Here is an 18783-nt window from a genome sequence, read left to right on the forward strand (position 1 = left end):
GCTTCGGCCATCTCGACTCTAGCCTGGCTCACTCTTCCCCCTGCCTGCTTGCTCTCCTGCTGTTTTGCAGGAGTTAAAATCCAGTGTGCCCCAGGTACCCTGCTGTATGGCCTCCAATCCACCCCTACAGCTACAAACTGGTCCTCTGGCTAAACTAAAACTGAAATGCCAGCCACCTGCCTAGTTTAAAACTCTCAAACCCCCTCTGGGTCATCATACTGCTGCAGAAGCCTTCTCCCCTCCCTCTGGCTCTCTCCTAGTGCATGGGGTATCTCCAGGCCTGAAGTTATCACTCTTTGACAATCTAGGCTAGCAGGAGTATCTCACTCTACAGAGTTCAGGACAACATTGGTTCCTCTGCCCCAGGCATCTGGGTTTGTATACTCTGAACTCCTCTTTCGGTCAGGTATGCCCCTGATTGGCCACAGGTATGCTCCCTGGGCCTAATGAGCAGCCTACTGCTGTTCTCCTGGCTGAGCTGCAGTTTTTTACCCTCCTGCCTCCCTGGAGCTCTGTCCTATTGGCCTCTTGTTCTATAGCTTGCTATGAGGTAGTTATTTTCAGCCCTTTAGCTCCCTAGCTGTCTCTTTTGCAGCTAGCCCAGGTTCAGTGCTCCTGTCTGTTACATTCTCCACCTTAAAGTAACAGAAGCCTCTGGCTCCCTGATACACTTAGTTACACATTGAAGCTTTGTATATTTTTATCTAGATTTTTAAATTATCCCAGCTTTTGAATCATTGTGAATCAGTCATATCAAATAACAAATGCACATTTTCTACAGTATATTTCATACACAGTATTACAAATGCTTTTCAGGGAGAGCTAATGTAATTTAAAGAGCACATGAAGCTTTACAGGAAGATTTTAAAAGAGGAAGGGAACTCATGACTTGGAGGAAAGCAAGAGAGAAGTGTAGAAAAAGGATACCTAAATCCAAGTACATTCGTCCAGATCAGTCTTCCTCAGTTGTAGAGTGTTGTGGAGACAGGCAAGGTAGGATAGACCAAAGGGAATAGCATTAATGAGGATATTAGGCATGTGAGAGAAAAAACTAGCAAAAAGAAATCATGTATTTTTTTTAAAAAGGAGGATACTTTAAAATCAGATTTTAAGATACTTGGAACTAAGCTAGTAGAAATGAGACAGGTAGGTGAGATTGAGACTGCATACTGTGACAATGTTTTCTCACAATTTTTTTGTTTTATCAAGGGTCTCCCTGGGCCACCAGGCCCTCCTGGATTACCTGGTCTCCCAGGAAAACCAGGGCCAGATTCAAATACAGGCCCCCCTGGATCACCTGGGGAAGATGGGAAAAATGGAGCTTCTGGTGAACCAGGCCTTCCAGTAAGTATACACTTGCCCGTGCATGTTGGTGCTATACCTGTGCTTCTACAACCTATATGGTTCTTAGAAAGCTGCCCCTTGCCAGCATTTTAAAATAGTCACAAGTTGAAGAGCCCATGGTTTGAGCAAATCTGAAATTCGATGCTGAACCAACAGGCCAGTTTTCTATGAAGCACTGATTGTATTGCATTGCTGTAACTAGAGCTGTGTGCAAAGGAGTCAGAGAGATGAGGTGAATCTAGGCCAGTATGGGTAAGAATTAAAGATGAGTTTACTGTGATATTTCCAGGAAAAAGAAGCTGTAAACATCAGTTACATATTTCAATGAGATGTTATGACATAAAGGCACTGTTGAACTTTCATCTTTTGGGTTTTTCTCCGTTCAATGTAGCTCATCTAGGCATGGAGATTGAGGGCTGGAACCAAATTGTTCTCCTGGGAACATATATTAGGCTGCCACACACCAAACAATATAGATCTATTTCCCAACAGAGTGATACACCTCTCCAAAGTGCAATCCAGATTATCAGGGCAGCAAAGAAGGAGATGCTGAGAGCCAGCCATTAAGAAATGATAGATGCAGAGAGTCTAGACTCCTGCCCCCATTTTGACTACTAAGAGGAATCAGGATTTGTCCCTAAAATAAAAATACAAGAGTATAATCCTTATTGAAATGCTGACTATAATTCATTTAACTGTGATATGCTGAACAATAGTTTCTAATACAGCATTCAGAACAGGCCAGATTGTACTGACTCACATTGCTGCAAGCTTGAGGAAGTCCATTGATAAATCCCACAAAACAATCTGTTGCTATCTATCAGTGCATTGTTTGCTGAATTCACCTACCGTTAGTACAAGCTTTGCTTACAAGGTGCTTTACAATGTTTTTCCTCTTTCTGTTAAACATAGATTTTTAGCATCAGGAAAGCAGCTGGAAGAAAAAAAGCTGACTGTCATGCAATGACTTAAGTGCTTAAAATAATTTACAGACAGATTCTTTAGGTAAATGTGGTATCTTTTATTAGATCAACTAAATAGTTGGAAAAATTGGTCTTTGCAAGCTTTCAGGTACAAACAACCTTTGTAGAAGGGTGTTTGTACCTTAATGCTTGCAAAGAACAATTCTTCCAACTATTTAGTTGGTTTAATAAAAGATATTACATTTACCCAAAGAACCTTGTCTGCCTATGTCCTTAGACCAACACAGCTACAACCAGCACCCCCTATAAATAATTTACATATTTGGAGCAGTCCCACTGACTTTAGCGGGACTACACACAATATGAAAAGTGTGTGTGTAAGACTTTGCACAGTCATGGTTCATAGTCTCAGTCCTGCAAACCTTTTCTCTTGTGAGTTGCCTGATTGTTAGTCATTACTGACTTGAATTGTAAAGGCTATTCACAATGAGGAGGGGCATGCAAGATTAGGTCCTCTGGATCCACAACGTGGTGCAACACCTGTTGAAGTCAATGATAAATGGGAGGGAATTCTGCACCACCTCCTCTTGCTGCTACATGTGTTGGTGGGTGGGAAGGGGGAAAGGGTGCAGTTTAAGCCCTCCTCAGAAGCATTGAGTTTTGTCTGCAGTCAGGGCTGGGGATTTTGACTGAAGTGTACCAATGCTGTTGGTGGGACTTAAAGCCAGAGGTTTCTGGCTATAAGGTTTTGCCCCTCTTCTCAGGGTCAAACTGATCACCATATCTGGGGTCAGGAAAGAAGGAGGTGCATGCCCTCATTGGATATGAGAGAGGACCTAGAACCTAATCTTTTAATGACTAGACCCAAAACATGGGAGGGTCTACCTCTTCCTCCTCCATTTTACTTCTAGCAGGAAAGAAGGGCAATTCTGTTTTTCTCTAGAATCCCAAATGATGCAGAAATACCAAAAATTGCAGTAGCACAGCTGTATGCATGCTTTTTAGGCAGATAGCATGAAGCAGGATTTAGCCCCCAAAATAGCTTTTTGTTGGGTCATATAATAAATAATAAAAATCCTAACTCTAAGTTACTGTTAAGTATATTGTAAAAACCACTGCCCCAGTTCTCTCCTTCCAAACCATGTTTTACATCAATGTAATGTTTTTAGTTTCAGTGTTGTTCCTTCTAAATTCCACTAAGACCCAAAGAGAAAAATTAGATCACGTCCTCTGCACTTTGTATCCCTGAGTAAATGGCTTTTTCAGCAGCAGTTTCAGAACTAAAGCTCCGATTCAGCAAGACACTGAAGCACCTATGTAACTTAAGCATCTGAGCTCTTAAGCATGTGTCCTCTCGAATTCAGTGGAGCTACCCATGTGCTTAAAATTCTGTTCATGCCTAAGTACCATGCTGAATCAAGGACTTGAATGATTTAACAGTGCTTTTTATGGGTCTTGGAAATGCTTGGATAAAAACCGTCTTTTATAAATGGAAATACTGCTTTTAGCAACTGCTTTAGATGGTATTTTTACTGATCAGATTACTTTTTTTAAAGTCTACATGAAGTTAAATTATCTCAGTGCATCATACAGTGACATTTTAATGATTACATTTCTTTTAATATGGTTTAGAAATACTATGTTATTTACAAGGTTCTCAGTGTAGAGTGGTAAGCACTGGAAGACCATTCAAAAGCTATAAAATCCACCCACATCACTGGCAATAAACATTTGGATCATTTTCGGGTCTGTGGGTAATGTTCATTATAACCAATAATTAAACCAATTTTATTGCAAATTCAAGTTTCCCCCCCATCAACAAACCAATGTGTTTAGGACACACCACAGTGCAAAATAGATTTAAAACATAATGAAAATCAATCTAGTTTTTAATAATAAAATTTTATAGGGGGGGTCAACAAAAAATGGCCTGCGGGCTGGATCCAACCTTCCAACTAATTGGAGTTGTAGAGGACCTGCCAATTGATTGTCTCGGGCCCACAGTGCTCCACATGGGGCTAAGCCACGCTTTCTCCTGCCCGGGGCAGCCCACACCCTGCTCCCGCTTTGGGCAGCAGGCAGTGTGGGGGAGCCTTGGGGACGCATGCTGGGCAGCAGATGCTGTTGATGCTCTGCACACTGGGACAGGAGCCACACAGCTGCAATTTCTCCCCCACCTGGCTGGGCAGCTGCTGCTCAGCACATGCCCCCAGAGCTTCCTTGCACTTCTTACTGCCCAGACCGAAAGCAGGGCATGGGCTGCCCCAGACAGGGGCAAGCAGGACTCAACCCCATGCCGAATACTGTGGACCAGATACAATCAATTGGCAGGAGGAGGAGGAGCTGTTGGAGGCAGGGGGAGCTGACCAGTACCCAGGTAGTTGCAATCACACTAGGAGCAGTCCCACCAGCAAGCTGTACATGCTAGTCCAGGGCCAGGGTGTGCAGAAGCATGGTGCGTACTGCCCTTGGCAGGAGCAGGCGGGGCTCAGCCCCATGCAGAGTGCTGTGGGGGCATCTGTGAGATGGATGGGGGAGGGGAGGACTGCACCTATGCCTGTACTGCCTGGGTGAGCTTTGCTGCATGTGCCCCCTTCCACCCTCCCCTCCCTCTCCCCACCCCTAGCCAGCTCCTGAGACTTAGCACATGAACAGCCTCCCCCCGCCCCCCTCCACATACATGCACACACCCACACACAGCCCCCTCACCCCACACACACCAGTGCTGACACTCCCCCACACACACCCCTCACACACAATGTACAAGAATAAGGCTTTATTTTTGAGCTATTATGCAATCACCTCTATATGCAGTACTCAAAAAAACATGAATCAGGATAGAAATTCTTTTTAAATACAATTGAAATATGTTATAATAGAGGTTTGATTTTTAGTATATGATTTGTTTTTCTCTATAATTTGTTAAAATGATATCTTCTGAAAGATTTTGTGTGCGGCCCTCAACAGCACACCAAAACTCGTCCAGCCAAAATAATTGCCTGCCCCTGTTTTATACTGTATTGAATATAGCAAGTCTAAAAAGTAAAAATAGAAAAGAAATCAAGGTGAGGTGGATGTAAAAAATGAGGCTATATTAGGTCAATTATGGCCAAACTAAAACTCCAGATAAAATTATCATTTGTATCTAGCCTCCCCTAGCTCATTCTTAGACTCTGAGAAGAGTTTGCATCATAGATGTCATGCCTACAGCTTTTATTAAGGGAAGGAAAATCCTGATTTTCACAAAGGGAGCTATGCATTAGATGTACAACTGTACATCTGACCTTGAAAATCAAGGCCATCTACTGACTTAATTTACACTGACACTTCCTATACTTTTTGTGTGTCACTGGCTTAGCTGCACCAGAGGCAGCAACAGTGAACATGCTTAGGTAGACCAAGCATGTGCACGATGTTGCCTAAACCTGTTCAGAGAATAGAATTGTTCTACATTACATTAAATATATGTTTGAAGCATGATAGGTTGCAAAGGTAAACATTTGGGACTTAGGATCTATGCCAGTATTGAAGATGCCTGTTCAGTTTTAAGTCAACGCACCTGGTTTTTAATTACATAGTTACCTTTTTGCTTTTTAAAGGCCCAGCCTCAATCATTTGCTGCTGATTAAGTGTCCAGTGCTGCATGGTATATTTGGAAACTGTCCTCCCCTCTTTGAATTCCACCATAATCTAAGTCTCCTATACAGGATACCACTTGTATTTCTGCACCCCAGACATGGCTGTAGCAGGTTCATAAACCTCCACAAGTGACATATAGAGGGGGGACATTGACCAGAAAGGTTTTTCCTTGACCTCAGAGGTCAAATCCACTCCCAGTTTCCATAATCTCTACTGTCTCAGCACTCCTGGGAAGGTTGTTGCCTGAAAGAATGAAAACCGCTGATATCGTAGGCATCAGTGTGCAATCCTCCATGCCTTATGAGTTTCACATCCTTTCCCCACGGCAGGGAGGCACCAGAGATTTGGACTGGCAAGGTTTAAACAGTTGTTAATGTGGGTAAAACAATGTATCTATCCATAATCCTGATCATGGGGATAGCTGAGTCATTTTACCTCAGCACATTGAGCAGGGATGGCATAGCCCTGGCTGGCAGGGGACCCAGGGGTTCAGCCTGCCAGCCCGGAACTGCTCCACCCCAGCTCAGCCTGCTCAGCCCTTCACTGTAGCACCCTCATGTCCCAACCAGCCCCAGTCCCCGTCTACACATGTGGTGCAGTGCACTAAATAACCCCGCCCTGTACTTGTGTCAAGCAGTATTATCCTGCAGTGGAGTTAATTAGTTTACTGTAGCCTAATAGTGCTGCACTTGGAGAAAGTGACATTTTACTGCAGAACTAATTAGTCACCTCTGCAGTAAAGTGCACATGTAGATGTCCCCACTGAGTCATATTTAAGTTTGCTGGGTTTTGTTTGTTTTTATAATTCTGTCATTTATGCACATAAAACTGTTTGGGGGTTTGCCTTGTTTATATGTGGGAGAGAGAGTGTGAGGTGACAAAACTTTTGTCTCCTATAATTTGTAGGGTACCACAGGTCATCCTGGGCTTCATGGAATGGTAGGTCCTCCAGGAGTGAAAGGAGAAAAGGTAAGCTAAAAGCCTAAGGGCCTAAATCAGCATGAAATCCTTTTCCACTTTCAAGCTCTAAAAAGCCTTGAATGGTTTTATCTGTAGTGTACTGTTGTCTGGCTTTAATATGTGGCTTTTTACTGAATCCAGCTCTCATAACTTCTTAATATATCTCAAAGGGCATTTTGAATAACTGTATTCTGCACTGATGTGTACAGCCCAATTTTGTTTTCAACACATTACATACAAAATCCATTGGTGAGCTACTTGCTGTACTTCACTGTGGCAGGGCACCTTTGGTGCCTGCCACTTTAAGAAGTTGGAGCAGACTGTGGAGCAGCCGGCAGCAATGCAGCCTAACAAGGCGTTCACATGACTGCGGTAGGGCTCCTGGATTGGTGAATGGGGCTGCACAGCTTCAATATAAACAAAGGCCCTCAGAGCTGAGTGGGCAGTTGCTGCAGGGAGCCAGAGAGAGAACATCACCAGCCAGAGCTGCTGCTCCCAGAACACCTGGAGGTCAAGGGTAGGAACTATGGGGATGGAGGAGGTTCCTGGTCCTGGGGAATGACCTAAAACTACACCCTGCTAGGGTAGGATGGTGTGGTGGGTTTGCCTGTGGCAGGGTGGTCCCTAGGAAATGCCACACCAGTGCCTCCCTAGTGAAAGGTGAGTATGGGCGCTGTATAGCCTCAGCCTTCACAACCTGGTGGGGACAGGTGAGGGGTCCAGGCTTATCATCAGGCGTGAGACCCAAAGGGAACAAGGCTGAGTACCCCAGTGAGGGGGCAGAGTAATGGGCCCAATGATAGCATGTGAGAAGGCTGCGTAAAGTAGGGTTCACATGCGTGGACCTGAAGGACTCCGCATGGGCTGCATAGAGTAGGGTTTGCATGGGTGGGCCTGCACATAAGCCAGTTTTAGTGATTAAGTGAGCTGGGTTTGGAGGGGCCCAAGAAGGCGGGCCCGTATGTGAGAGAGAAGGCAAGCGGCTCAATGACCTAACCGGAGAAACCCTTGACTGGTCAGTACTGGGGCCAGGACCAAAACATTCAAAGACCAGACCACCCACCCTGAGGGATGGCCAGAGCCAGGGGCCTGGACTTCCGGCTGGCCTAGAGGTGAAGCCAGGGCCTGTGTAGCCAAAGGTGCCAGAGGGGGCCACTGCCAAGAGGGACAAGGGTTTAGGGAATTTTGCAGCCCAGAATGAGGACAGAGAGCAGGCTGCCTGAGGAGGAGGGCTTCTGCAGATGGGGACCGAATGTCAGGCGGGCATAGAGTGAGGCCCATTGTGGGGCCAGGGCCACATAGTGATGCCATCTGCAAGGCATGGGACATGGTATAAGGGGAGGTTCAGAGCCGTGTATTACGCCCTTGGCATCAGGGAGTTTATGGGCAGCCCAATGCCAAAGAAGGAGAATCCCTGAATCACCCAATACTTTTAAAAAATCTAATAATTTTTAATTTCATCTCATGATTTTGGGTAGCCTGACTTATGATTCTGAATGCTTGGATTTTGCCATGTTGGAACACACATGAGGAATTATTGGCTCCCCTACAGAGTTTCAATATGGGCCACAGAGACTTAAAATAAGTCTCTTGCTCTAGAACTAGGGGCTTGATTCTGTGTCCATTATAAACACAGGGGTGAAAGGGACCCAAGGGATCATCTAGCCAACCCCTGCACAGATGTAGGATTCTTTATTCCTACATCCTTCCAGACTATCATCTTGATGCCCATCTAGCCACTTCTTGAATGAGATTCAACAGTTTTCCTTAGCACCTTGTACTTTTGTCCCGCTGTTCCTACAGTTGGAAAGTTTTTCCTGAGATTTCATTTAGATCTGCTTTCCAGGTGCTTAAAGCATATTCAATGAAAAGTTCCCACATACTCCAAGAATGAAGGATCAGGCCCTATGTAAAGGCCCTGACAAGAATCAAACTTTCTGGGTAAAGTAAATTAGAATGAAATGAATCAGATTTTAGAAATACAACTGGAGGGGGAAGGGGAAGGGTTGAGGAAGCAGGCATTAATTGAAAGAAGATGCAATCTTTATAAAAGCATATTCCTCAGAATGATAGATAAAAGTATAGATTTCTCATCCCATTTTCCTCATAGCATATATTAGATAACAACTGAATTATAGATGAAGCTCTACACACTTGCAGCTGCTCACAGAATAAACAGTGCACAGCAGCCCAGCCAGTCCCACTGAGGTCAACATTGTAGTGAATTCTCAGATTTAAACATGGATTTTACTATTGCTAATATTTTTTTTCCAAAATGTATGATAAACCTTGGTTTAATATGTACTATAGTATCCGGCTATACCTGTTACCCTCCTTGGCAAAAGGAAGACTGTAACACCATTTTACTTGAATATAAGACTACCCTGACTATAAGACAACCCCCCAATAATTTGGTTCTATATACAGTAAAAGCTGTGTTAACCAGCATGTGTGTGGTAAGGGGAGTGCTGGGTATCGGGGGGGGGGGGGGGAGGGGAGGAGGTGGCAGGGGGGTGGCAGAGCAACAGTAGTGCAGGGTGGTGGGTGGCAGCAGCAGCTGCTGCATGCGAGCTTCCCCCCTCTTCCCCCACTGGCGTCCAGTCAACTGGCCGGAAATTCCAGTTAATAGAGTATTCCAGATAGTAGAATACCGGTTAACACAGCTTTTACTGTATATCAAATTTTCATTGAATCAACTATTAGATAAAAGCACCAAAAGCCCCACTAAAGCACCCAATCTATGCAGACACTGCAGAGCCGGGTCAAAATAATGTGCAGCTTCTTCCAGTAAAGCGCTTTTTTCTTCTTACATCTGCAAGCAGCCTTTGTGCTCTGGTCTCTGATCTTCCACAGGGCGTTCCTGAAGCAGGAGATGAATTGGTTGAAATGAGCTGTCTGAGTTCCCTGCTGCTTGGTCAAGTGACCAAACAGCACTGCCTCTCTGGTTAGGGTCTTGACCCCTCTTATCATCAAGAGGAGTACAATTATTTTCCTCCACACCTTCTTGGTTAAAGGGCAGTACCGGAGGAGGTGATAGAATATTTCCACTTTCCACTGGCAGGTTTGCCTGAGACAGTTTGGTAGGCCTCTCTGCCCCTCTGTTTTTCCACGTCCAGGCGGGGAGTGCCTGGGGTGGAGCTACCTGCCAGTTCAAATCTCTGTGCTCCTTCTACAGGTCCTTCTGGAAGATTCACTCCCACACAGCCTGGTGGTTGTTGCTGGGTAATAGGTCTGTGGTCAACAAAATGTCTCGTGCTCTTACCATCTCCAGCATCTTACAGTGGTTTGTCAGGTTGCTGGTGTTTTGTTTTGCAGATCGTATTTATTCTGGAAGCATTTCAGGACCTCGTAGAACCATGGTGGCTCCATAGTCCACGGGCTTGTGTTGGGCAGCGTATACACCCTCCAGTGTCACAGCAGGTGCCCTGCATTGACAAGTAACACAGTTTCGATAGTCGCAGGCTCTGTTTGACCTTGGCCTCAGTCTTTTCTCATGCTCTCTGCCTGGTCAGTTCTCGGTTGATCTCCACCCCAAGGATTTTTCCCCCTTGTGGGGGACGGAGACCCCCAGTGCCAACAGGTCTCTGAATTTGCCCATCCTCCCAGGCAAGTGCTTTTGCTCCTGCTGAGCTCGGTCCCCACCACTGTTCTATATACCTGAGTGTGTTGTAACTCTTTCAACTGACCGTTTGTCCCTGCATATGATGTTGAGATCATCCATTTTTTCCTGGTTACTCCCAAAGATGTCTACTCTGCTGATCCCAGAGTCCCACCTGAGCTAGTGGGCTGGTGGTTCCATCATACAGATAAACAGGATTGGGGATTGTGGGCATCCCTGCTAGACGCCAAACTCCACTTTGATCAGGGCTGTCAGGGACCCATGCTAACACCCTGCAGCTCACATCACTGTACAACTTCTTAATCCATATGGTGAAGGCTGGGGGACCCCCATCTTCATCATTATCTCAAACAGGAATTGGTGGACCACTCAGTCATAGGTCTTCTCCTGGTCAAGGTTCAGCACAGCTGTTTTCAATCATCTCTCTCCCTGTTGGTACTGTAGTACATCTCGTAGCTGCAGCAGGGTTCCATGGATCTACTGCACAGGCACTGTGCATGACTAGTCCTCATGGATCACTGCACCTGTGACAGACTTAAAATGCTCAGCCAAGACTTTGGTTATCATCTTATAGTTGAAGCTCAGAAGCATTATGGATCTCCATTTTTTTTTAGTTTATCTCTTGCCTCCTTCTAATAAAGAAGGGTTATGAGACACCCAGATGGCCCTCCTGCAGGTGCTCTTTACAGACCTCCAGCAGGTCCAGGCCCACCTGGTCCCAGAAGGTCACATAGAGACCTTGGGCAGGCTGTCTGCCCCAGGAGTCTTACTCTTCTTGAAATGGTGAAGAGTTCTATTGATCTCCTCCTGAATCCATTCCTCCACCAGCTTCTGACTGTCTTCCTCCCCAAGGACCTGGGTAAGCTCCAGCAGGCATCCTACCTGGCCTCAAGTCTTCTGGGCGCACAGTGTACAGCTCCCAGTAGACAGCCACTGCTGTCTCCAGTATCCCCTTGTTTGACCAGTGCTCCACACTCACTCAGTCTACCAGACTGGTCATGGCTTCCTTCTTGCCTTCTTTAACCTGCTAAAATAAGCAGACCACTCCTCTCCCTCCTTCACCCAGGGGGCCCTTCCTGGCCTGTTTTCTGTACCAGGTTTCAATCTGGCTCTTTACCTCCCGCATGGCCTCCCTTACTTCCTAACCCCCAGCTGCCTGTTTGTGCAGGCTCTGCAACTTGCAGTTTAGCTGTTTGCATTGTTTTCTCTGGAATCAGGCTCACTTCCTTCCAGCCTGCTGGAAGAAGTCTCTTGTTCTTTCTTTCATGCTGGCCCACCACTACACTCCATGTAGTTCTGGTACCTGGGTCTGAGGGTTTTCCACCCTGCATAGTGCTGCCTGAACTCCTGCTGCATCTTTTCATTGTCCAGAAGGCTCAGGTTCAGAGTTCACATTCCTCTGCCTTTCTTGGGCTGCCTCCTTGCTTTCACTGTCAGGAGGCAGTGGTCCAAGAAGCAGACAGGTGCAGATTCAGGTTTAGGTACTTTCCACGCCTTGGGGAGGAGGATGAAATCTATGCGTGATTTTGATTGACCCAAAGGGTCTATCCATGTGAAATTTCCCCTGGGTCCTTGGGCTTCTTTGCTTGCATCTAACAGACTGTGTTCACAGATAAACTGCTTCAGCAGCCTGGAGGATCTGTCTAGCCTTTTTTGTCTTCCAATTGTTCTGTCTCCCTCGTTGATGATGCAGTTGAAATCTCCTGTGATCACCACTAGCCAGGTGCTGGGTACCACAACTGTCAAGTTTTTAAGAAAGGTGTACTTTGCTGTTCTGTTAGCTGGTATACACACATTTAGGAGGTTAAATCTTCCTCTCTGTTTCCAAGTGGATTTACAATTACCTGCCTGCAATAATTTCTCTGTGCTGCAGGGGGCGCACTCTGTCTCCCCTCAGAGGGACCACAGTCCCTGCTGCCAGATCACCATTGGCTCCAGACCAGAATGAAGGTCCATGCTGCCAGTGTTTCTTAAACAAAGCATAGTCTTTAGAACTGGGCAGATCATGTTCCTGAAGACAGATAATATCCGCTTTTAGTTGCCTGAGGTCCTGCTCTATTGTGTCCCAGTTGGTGGAACAGTATTGTACTTTGTGTCCAATGTGTCAGATGGTCTCACCACCAGCTGCCCAGAGCCCCCATTGGTGCCCCTTCCATTAATTGACACCCCATTTGAGAGGTTAGGGGTGGATGTTGTGGGGCCATTCCCAAAAAGTAGTACAGTGTACCGGTATATCTTAGTGCTGGTGGACTACATATCCTGCTACCCGGAGGGAGTACCTTTGAAAGTTATAACAGCCACTAAGGTGATGGAAGAATTGTTTAAGATTTTGTGGTGTGTGGGGCTCCCTCAAGAAGTACTCACTGATCCTGAGACTAATCTTACATTGCGAGTGTCTGGGGAGGTCTATAGAACCTTAGGATTGAAGCATTTGAAGCCATCAGTTTCATAGATTTCATACATTTCATAGACATTAGACATTAGGGCTGGAAGGGACCTCGGAAGATCATCGAGTCCAGCCCCCTGCCCAAAGGGCAGGAAGTCAGCTGGGGTCATAGGATCCCAGCAAGATAAGCATCCAATTTTCTCCTGAAGGTGTTCAATGTAGGTGCTTGAACCACCTCCGATGGCAAGCTATTCCAGACCTTGGGGGCTCGGACAGTAAAGAAATTCTTCCTTATGACCAGCCTGAAACGGTCTTACAGTAGTTTATAACTGTTCGACCTCATCATCCCTTGGGGCGCTCTGGTGAACAAACGTTCCCCCAGATACTGGTGGTCACCCCTGATAAACTTATAGGTGGCCATCAGATCACCCCAGAGCCTGCCCTTTTCCAGGCTAAAGAGCCCCATAGCTCTCAGCCTGTCATCGTAAGGTCTGTTTTCCTGACCTCTGATCATGCGCATGGCACTTCTCTGGACTCTCTCAAGCTTCTCCACATCCTTTTTGAATTGTGGAGCCCAAAACTGGACACAGTACTCCAGCTGTGGCCTCATCAAGGCTGAGTACAAGGGGAGAATGATGTCCTGGGATTTGCTTGAGAAGCATCCATGGATGCCATTCTCAAACTGATGGAGTAGACATGTGCTTCAAGAGGACCCTGAAGAGTATGTTGAAAAGGTTTGTAGCTGAAGAACCCCAACAGTGGGAACATATGATGTAATCCTTATTGTTTGCCATTAGAGAAGCCCCACAAGCTTTGCTGGGGTTTTCACCTTTCACACTTTTAAATGGTCATCACCCCTGTAGCATCTTACAGTTGATGAAGGAAGGTTGGGAAAAATAACTACACCAGACTAAGAACTCAGTGAAAGACATTCTTCAACTAAGGGGAAAACTGAATAAGGTGTGGGCTTATCCATAAAGGCAGTGTGGGGGAAGCACAAGCCCACCAAGAAGCCCAGTATAACAAGAAAATCCATGAAAGTAAATTTGAGGTTGGACACTGGGTCCTCCTATTGCTTTTGGACAATTAATATTTTTGGCAAGATGGCAAGGGCCCTATGAGGTAACACACAAAGTGAGCCCAGTGGATTATGAAGTTTATCAGCCCAACAAGTGAAAAATGAGGCAGTCTATCTAGCATATAAATTTGTTGAAGCCTTGGCAAGAGATAGGCATTATGGATTGCCCCCTATCCAGATGAGCCCAAGCAGGGACCCTTCATGCAAGACTGGGAGAAGTGGATGAAAGAAGTTGAATTAGGATCTCAGCTGACTGAAAAGCAATGGGTACAAGCAGTTAAATCAGTGAAAAAATGTCCAGATGTGTTTCAGGAAGCCTCAGGGGAAGCCAAAGGTGCCATGCATAGCATTAGGATGCCCACAGGCTAGGTAGTTCAGGAGTCCTGGAGAAGAATCCTGGGCAGCTCCAAGGCAAGGAAAAACTGAAATGGAAACCATGTTGAGAAGGGGCATAATCCAAGAATCCCATAGTGAAAGGCAAAGCCCAATAATAATCATACCAAAACCAGATGGGGATATTCACCTTTGTATAGATTTTAGAAAAGTGAATGCACTGGTGAAATTTACTGCTTACCCCATGCCCATGATTAATAAGATGGTAGAAAGAATAGGATAGGCCTGCTATATATCAACATTAGACCTGACAAAGGACTACTGGAAGGTGCCTTTGGGACTAGAAGACCAAAAGTTTTGGACTACAAGTAGTGGAGGGAGAGATCAAAATTTTAGGGTTCCCAGTTGAGGCATAAGGGAAAGGACATAAAGCGTGGGAAAAGGTGACAGCGAGGGTATGACAAGTATTATGGGTGTGGGTGACTGTCCTTTGCTAGAAAAGTGGCAGCAGTTAAGGCAGTGCTACTGCTGATCATTCTGGACACTAGAATTGTGTTTTACGTGTCGTGGTGGCAGTTAGTGAAAGGACAAAGGGAAATACATGTGTTCTTTTTGGAAAGCAAAAAAATAAAGTCTAGCCAGAACAGAACTGTATAAAGCAAGAGAGATGGGAGTGAGACCTACCTAAATTGCAGCAGTTTGCAGCGGAGCAGCACCTTTAATTTTGCTCTTTTTGCCATGCACCCTGCCCAGCACTGTGTGACCAAGAGGCAAAAACCATGTCATTATCTGTCAGCCACTCAGTGGCTGGGTCGGGGCACATGGTGAAAAGTGCAACATTAAAGGTGCCACTGCGCTGCAAGCTTCTGCTGTGATTTAGATAGGGTCCCTAGATGGGGAGTGCCAGACAGGTTGTGTGTTTACACAACCCTATGTGAGTGCAGTTTGTAAAGCAGCAACAGAGGGGGAAGGGAAAGCAGCATGTGTTAGCCAATTTTTTGCAGGTACAATCTGGAGATGGTAATGGGGGACTGCAGTTATGTTTTCCCCCTGGCTTGCTCCTTTGCCTCTTTGCTAGGAATAAGTAAGACTAGTGGGTATCTGAAACCAAGGGCTTCCAGATATGGGACTTGCACATAGGATGCCTGTCACAGATTTAAAGAGTATCCATAGCCCAAGACTGATGAGTCTGAGAGGGAGGATATTTGTCCAGTAGAGCCACACAGACTTGAAAAATTGATCTCTGCTCAGTTGAATTTGGAACTTAACTATTGGGTCCAACTGAATTTTGGAACTGATTTGGCTGATTTGGCCCTTGGAATGAAATACATATATAAAAATAAATGTTGTCGCAATCGGGGACTGCTCTCATGCTTTTCTCCTAGCTGCTTCTCAGCCTTTTGGCTAGGAGCAAGCAAGACTAGGGGGCACCTGAACTCCAAGGCTTCCAGGCCTGGAGCTTGCACGTAGAAGCTGCTAAAAAATAAAAAAGCTTCCATCAGTTTGTTTGCCTGGTATGGGCCATTTGTTTTATACTAAAGCTTAGTGTTGACTGCATTTAATCAACTTCATGGTTGGTTTCCATTACTGAGCACATGCTGCTTTTGACAGCAGCTTAGTGATAGACAATATATCTAATGAGGCTTCCTTTTATGCAAATATAAGATGAGGCAATTTTCCCCTTGTGCTGCTTGGGATAAAAAACCTTGTCTTGTATTCAAGTAAATATGGTAGGTAACTGGGAACAGTACTGAAGAGCCCATCTGTGGGATGGAAGTTTTACATGCTGTCTGTGGTTATTTTAACATAAATAATTCATTTTTGCTGTTGTTCTTTTGCTATTGCCACTTACTCTTTCTGTTCACCCCTTATGAAGGCAGAATTTCCTTTGACTGCTTGAGTAAGGACTGCAGGATATGATCGGATATGTTAGCTATTACAATTAAGTCAGTTAGGCCCAGTGTGATTTTTAAAATGAACTCTTTTCATACTGTGGGTTTCTTCCTATTCTGTAAACGGAATTTGAAGACAACAGGATGGGAGGAGAGACGCTGAGATAGAGACAAGATTCTGTCTCTTCCACGAAAGCTGAATAGGAAAGAACAGAAACCTATTAATCCACTGCAGAGTACCTTGGCAGGCTGGCGTTAGTAGTCTATGTGCATGTATCAGAATACATGACTTCAGGAAAAATCTGGTAACTCCCTCTCTCATTTTCTTTTTAATTAAGGCCACTCTGTCTCTTACAAGGAGAGATTTATCAGAGATCAGATATGTGCAAAACTGAGACAGTGCAGCCATAAGAACTTCTCTAAAAATCTTGTTGGGTTTGGCCATACTTACAGCGTGCTTTGAATTATATCCTGCTCCTTCCGTGGGATGAGGATTAGACATTTGATGTTTTGATTCTATGTTCCAGAGTTGTAAAGTCTACACCAGGGGTTGTCAATCGGGGGTACGCATACCCCTGGGGGTACTTTGAAAGGTTCCATGGGTATATGCGGGTGGGCGGGGACAGAGCGCCACTGCCTCACAGGAGCAGGACTGGGGCAGGGCAAGAGCAGCAGCGCCCCTCTGCAGGCCGGACATAGGGAAGAAGCTTGCATGCAGCGGCTGCTGCTGCCATCCACCACCCAGTGCCACTGCTCCATGTGCAGGTGCCCCCCACACCTCCACTCCACGACCAGCTGCTGATACCCCCACCGCAGCTCCTTAACCAGCCGCCAAGGGTACATTGCTCAAAAAAGGTTGAAAATTGAATTAAGGTACTAGAAAACTAATTAAGGTAATAGACCAGTGGTGCTCAGCTTTTCCAGTGCACAAGCTGGATGAGTGGGACACAGCCAGACTGTGGGATAGATCCAATATGTGGGTCCAGGTCTGCACACCAGGTCCAGGACTCCATGCTGGGTCTAGGACCAGGTGCCAGGTCTGTGGACTGGCTCTGCATGCTGGCCTAATCCAGCATGTGGGGCCATGTCATAGGATGCCTAATGGGTCAAAAATCTGGTGGCGGGAGAGGGATGGCAGGGTTAATTGCCACAGAGCTTCCAGAGCTGTGACAATTAACACTGGCACCAATCCCCTACTGGCAAATTTCTGGACCCTTTGGGAGCCCTATGGGCTGCATGACTCAGCTCTGTGGGCCGGATCTGGCCTGTAGGCTGTACTTGGAGCACCACAGTATTGGACTGCTTTCTGTCTGTGAATCATACTGGAAATTCAAATCATGTTTCTCTGTTACCTACTCAATTGTGGGTTGCTTTTTTTTAACCAGCAGCTTTTATTGTATCATGACATCAACAAATATGTAAGGTATTCACCAAAATCTGAATTAAGCAGAGTGTATGCCCATGTTCTTGCTTCCTAACTAATTATATCCTACCCAAATAAGTGAGATTTGGTTTTATTTTACAGGGTGATCCAGGTCTTTCTGGTTCCATTGGTCCAAAGGTTGGTTGTTTCTTTATAACAAGTTCATGTTATGTACAGTTTAATCAGAATTTTATACCTATTACAAGTTTTTTCAAAGCAGTTGAAAAAAAGTCAAGATAAAGTATCTTAACAAAATGAAATGTCCCTATTTTTTATATTTTTGCACGGAGTTTAGGAATAAGTAGACCTGAGTTCTATTCCCAGCTCTGGTTTCCAAGCTGTTGTGTCAGGATCAGGTGACTTGTTTGGTGCAGACTTTAGAACTATACCGCCTCACTTTCCTATCTATAAAATTAGCATAGTGTGTAACTCCTGGATATGTTATGGAGCCTAATGTATTTGTATTTGAACGGTGTTTGGAAGGAAGGAGCTTAGAAGTCCCAAAGAGTATTATTCTGCGGCCTCATTAAGTCAATGATTTTGATTCAAACAAATTATATTTTATATGGACAAGTAGATGTGCTAACTTCATGTTGTGTCATGTTGTGCCATTTCCTTTTGCTTTAGGGAGATGCTGGAGATACTGGAGCACCAGGTCTAAAAGGTGAAGCAGGTGCTGATGGACAGCCTGGGAAACCTGGACCACCAGGACTCCCAGGACCCCCTGGCCCAGGCTATGGCTTTGGATTTGAGGTAACTGTCCTATAAGGATGATTAATTGTATGTACAAGGCTATTAGCTTCAAAGGTGTGCGGGCCGGGCCCCGATCCTGCTGCCAAGTGCGAGTTGGGAGGGGCGATCCGCGGCCCGTCTTTGCGCACGCGGGCTGTGGCCAGCAGCCCAGGCATGCGGGGTCGGAGAAAACCGGTGGCGAGCTAGAATTAGTCACAAACGCGTAGTGGTTGATTGAAAAGATTATTTACTTACACCCAAAGATGGTAGTGGTGTAGGCTGGACAGCTTTCCAGGTGCAGCTCCGCTTAAATCCTCGTTGGAGGACTACGACAAATTCTTTCCCACGGAGTTGTTTAGGCTCTGCGGGTTCAGCAATTCTTTCCCGCAGAGTTGTTTAGGCTCTGCGGGTTCGGTTCGGTTCCCTGGTCCCCCGGAGTTGTTAAGGCTCCGTG

General features: G+C 45.6%; 1 protein-coding gene across 6 annotated transcripts in view; it reads left to right on the forward strand.

The window, feature by feature from the left end:
* The window catches only part of COL15A1 (collagen type XV alpha 1 chain), a 308100-nt gene that overhangs the window by 185362 nt on the left and 103955 nt on the right, over positions 1-18783 (forward strand). For all 6 annotated transcript variants that reach the window (XM_019485357.2, XM_014602928.3, XM_019485342.2 and 3 more), the window contains 4 exons: positions 1210-1344; positions 6813-6875; positions 17700-17735; positions 18225-18350. In XM_019485357.2, the coding sequence (XP_019340902.1) occupies positions 1210-1344; positions 6813-6875; positions 17700-17735; positions 18225-18350 (360 nt within the window). The remainder of the gene's footprint in view (positions 1-1209; positions 1345-6812; positions 6876-17699; positions 17736-18224; positions 18351-18783) is intronic.

This window comes from Alligator mississippiensis, chromosome 5, assembly GCF_030867095.1.
Source record: "Alligator mississippiensis isolate rAllMis1 chromosome 5, rAllMis1, whole genome shotgun sequence".
Taxonomy (NCBI): domain Eukaryota; kingdom Metazoa; phylum Chordata; order Crocodylia; family Alligatoridae; genus Alligator; species Alligator mississippiensis.